We start from the raw sequence: 3,130 nt of genomic DNA on the forward strand, positions 1-3,130 counted from the left end.
TCACCGCCAATTGCAGTTGACTTCGCCTCGAGACCCTGCCGTGGGCGACGTGGCTGCGTTGTCTCTGTTCCCTCGGGAGCTTCGGGATCTGGTGCCGGACTCTCGTCTTTCCCCGCCACCTGCAGGTTGCCTCCGAGACTTGGACCGGAAGCGGTGTCGTCCTTCTGTTGACGGTGCATGCGGTCCGTCACTCTTGTTGGGCAGGCGAGGAAAGGAACTGGAGCGAGTCCTCTTTCCATCCTCCTCAGAGTCCTTGAAGTGGCCTTGTGTACTTTCAGATCGGCCTCGGTAATCTTCCGTGCCGTCGTCTTCCTGGTGGATACTAGAATATCTTTGGTGATTATTGCGTGGACTTTGCTCTTGCTGTTCTCGTTGTTGTCTTTTTAGCTTTTCCCACTGCCTTTGCTTGAGAAGGAAAGGCGTTCTGAAGCGTTGTCGGCAGGTCTTGTCGCCGGTTGAGTGGTCTTTACCACACAAGGCACATTTCGGGTCGCACGGGTGGTCCTCCCCAGGGTTGCGCTCGCCACATCCCTTGCAGATTTTGTCTTCTGGTGCTGGACACACATCGGATCGGCGACCCAGTTTGCCGCACGAGTCGCACACTTCGTGTTTCTTCTTGTGGAGTAGACACCTGTACTCCGCTCCTCTGTAGTAGACGAAGTGGGGAACCCGTTTCCCTTCGAATATTATGACGACCGAGTTGGTATTGCCCATTCTTCTGGCTTGTAGTATCGTGGGGTTTTTCTTATACACCAGACTTCGAGTGATGTCCTCCGCCGTGTCGTATGAAGGGATGCGGTGAATGACCCCTTTGACCGTATCTTCTGGTGCAGCTGCGTATGCGACGGTTTCGTAGACAGCATCGCCTACTCTCAGTTTTCTGATGCTGTTGTACTTCTCGGTATTCGCCATGGTCGGCGTGCTGATTATGACGATGTTCTTCGTAGGGTTCGATCGAAGAATGTCTTCTTCCGCTTCATCTCGTGTAACGCTTGCCGCGGCGAAAACTGCGTCTCTGATCTGAGCGTCGCTCAGCTTTTTAACGTTTAGCCCGTCGCGTGGCCTCAGAATGATCTTAATATCTTCTTTCGGCAGCTGCGGAGCACGTGGCGGCTGCGAGTTGCGCGAGCGCTTCGTAAAGAGTTTCGTGGCGGGTGTCGATGACCTCCTGCCACCGCGAGCTGGTTGTTCTGTCGTTAGGCATAGCTTGCTGATCGCTCGACTGTTGCGCTGGCGATGGCTGGACAGCCATCCCGCGTCGCTTTCGAATTCTTCTGATGAAATTGAGTCACCATCGACTTCGATGAATCATTGAGTCATCTGGCTCGCATCTGGTCATGGCGGCCGCATCTCTCATCTGCTCCCGAAAAGTTTCCTTATAATTCGGCAAAATAGTGCTTCTAACCCCTCCGGGGCTGCGGTATCGCAAGCCATGAACCCGGGCGACTCGCGCTCGAGCTCTCCCGAGCGCATGGGCACCACGGAGAGCGGCGACGGACGCGCCGGCGCACCGGCGAGCGTGGAGCCTGACGACGAGCTACAGCGTGCCGGCGCGGTGCCCACGCTGTCCGAGATCGAGGGCTTCCCAGACGACTCCGAGGTGAGCCCGAGCCCCACAACTGAGCCGGCCGTCACGGAGTTCCCCTCGGGGGATATTGGGACCTCACTGAGACCCCCAACGACCGTGGAACGCGCGCCGGGGTACGACGAGCGGCAGCACGCCGACGCCGCAGTGAGGGCGACGCTTCAAATGCTTCGCCGGCAGCTCGACAACTTGCGGAACCTGGACGGGCGTCGGACGGCGCAGGGCGAGCGCGGCCAACTGGTCATCGCGCTTGCCGCATTCGTCATCGACGAACTGGACGCCGTCCACATCGAGCATGAGCGATGCTGGCGGCGAGACGGCGAGGCGACCAGCGGCGCCATGTTGGACGGAGCGGGGGAGGAAGTCGCTGTAGCGGCGGCCATTCGGTCCCTCCTCGCAGCTGCAGCGGCGGAGGAGCGCAGCCCGGCCCCGGCGGCGACAGTCGCCGCGCGGCCTGAGGACGTTCCGAGAAACCAGCGAGCTGCCGGCAGCTACGCGGACGCCCTGCGGGAAAAGCCACGCCGGCGGCCGCGGGGGAAGGGACGGACACCATCACAAGGGAGAAACGGCAAGGTGGCCAGCGCCCTTCGAGACCCTTCCGCTACCGTCGGAGGAGAAAAAAATTCCTGTCGGAGCGAGTGAGGATGTGATAGGCGGCGCTGTGAGCGCTAAGAGCTGCCCACGCGAGGACGCGAGCGCAGCGCAGCCTCCTACAAGCATATCGGGCCAGCAGGCACCGCACCCTGATTGGTCAATTCTAAGCACGCTGATTGGTTGGTTTAAAAGCGGATGTGACGTCATTTTAAATGCATAGCATTTTAGTAACTCACAATGTCACGCGGCGTTCGGCCTAGTCCGCAGCCAGGCCACTACACTATAAAAGAAACAACAGTTTCCGGCGCCCGGATTCGAACCCATGACGCCGCGGGCGGAACGGCAAGTGCCGGGCGCACTACCGATTGAGCCACGCAACCAACACGGATTTCGATGCACCGATAGCGCCTTATATCCTTCACTCATTTATGGTTTGTTTCGAAAGCGCCATAAGTTGTCACGCGCCTCCGCAAGATGGCGACACAGGTTCCGCGATCGAGACTATGATCGAGAGACCCGCCATAAGTTGTCACGCGCCTCCGCAAGATGGCGACACAGGTCCCGCGATCGAGACTATGATCGAGAGACCAGCAGCGCTGGTCGCGTCTCGTGCTGCCGGGACGCCCCGCTGTAGCCCACCGCAAATTTGATGACGTGCAGCGTGTAACAAGAAAACCAACAACCAATACGTAATCCATACGACTTGCCGGCGCACCCCCTCGGAAATGCTGTGCATTTGATCGTGCCCCTCGCGAGGGGGATGTTTATGAGTATGCCAAACGAACTAGCCTCGTCCCGTCGCGAACGCCAATTTTTTTTAAGGATGGCTTTTTTTTTTAATGGGAGAAAGACGTGCTGCCTTGAAGGTGCGCTGCTCTGACCTCCGACGTTTGCGGCGCATTTACTTTTCTGCGGCATGGCGGGCTCGTCGAATGCTGCTCCCACCGATGA

General features: G+C 58.6%; 1 protein-coding gene across 1 annotated transcript; it reads right to left on the reverse strand.

The window, feature by feature from the left end:
- On the reverse strand, nt 1-1,308 carry LOC144140039 (uncharacterized; the record flags this gene model as incomplete). The annotated part of the gene is made up of 1 exon (XM_077672250.1): nt 1-1,308. A coding segment is annotated over one exon (1,308 nt), but the record flags the coding sequence as incomplete, so codon positions are not given.
- Nucleotides 1,309-3,130: the final 1,822 nt, after the last annotated feature.

The sequence above is a fragment of the Haemaphysalis longicornis genome, unplaced genomic scaffold (genome assembly GCF_048455015.1).
Source record: "Haemaphysalis longicornis isolate Haplotype H1 unplaced genomic scaffold, Haemaphysalis longicornis Haplotype H1 scaffold_5, whole genome shotgun sequence".
Taxonomy (NCBI): Eukaryota; Metazoa; Arthropoda; class Arachnida; order Ixodida; family Ixodidae; genus Haemaphysalis; species Haemaphysalis longicornis.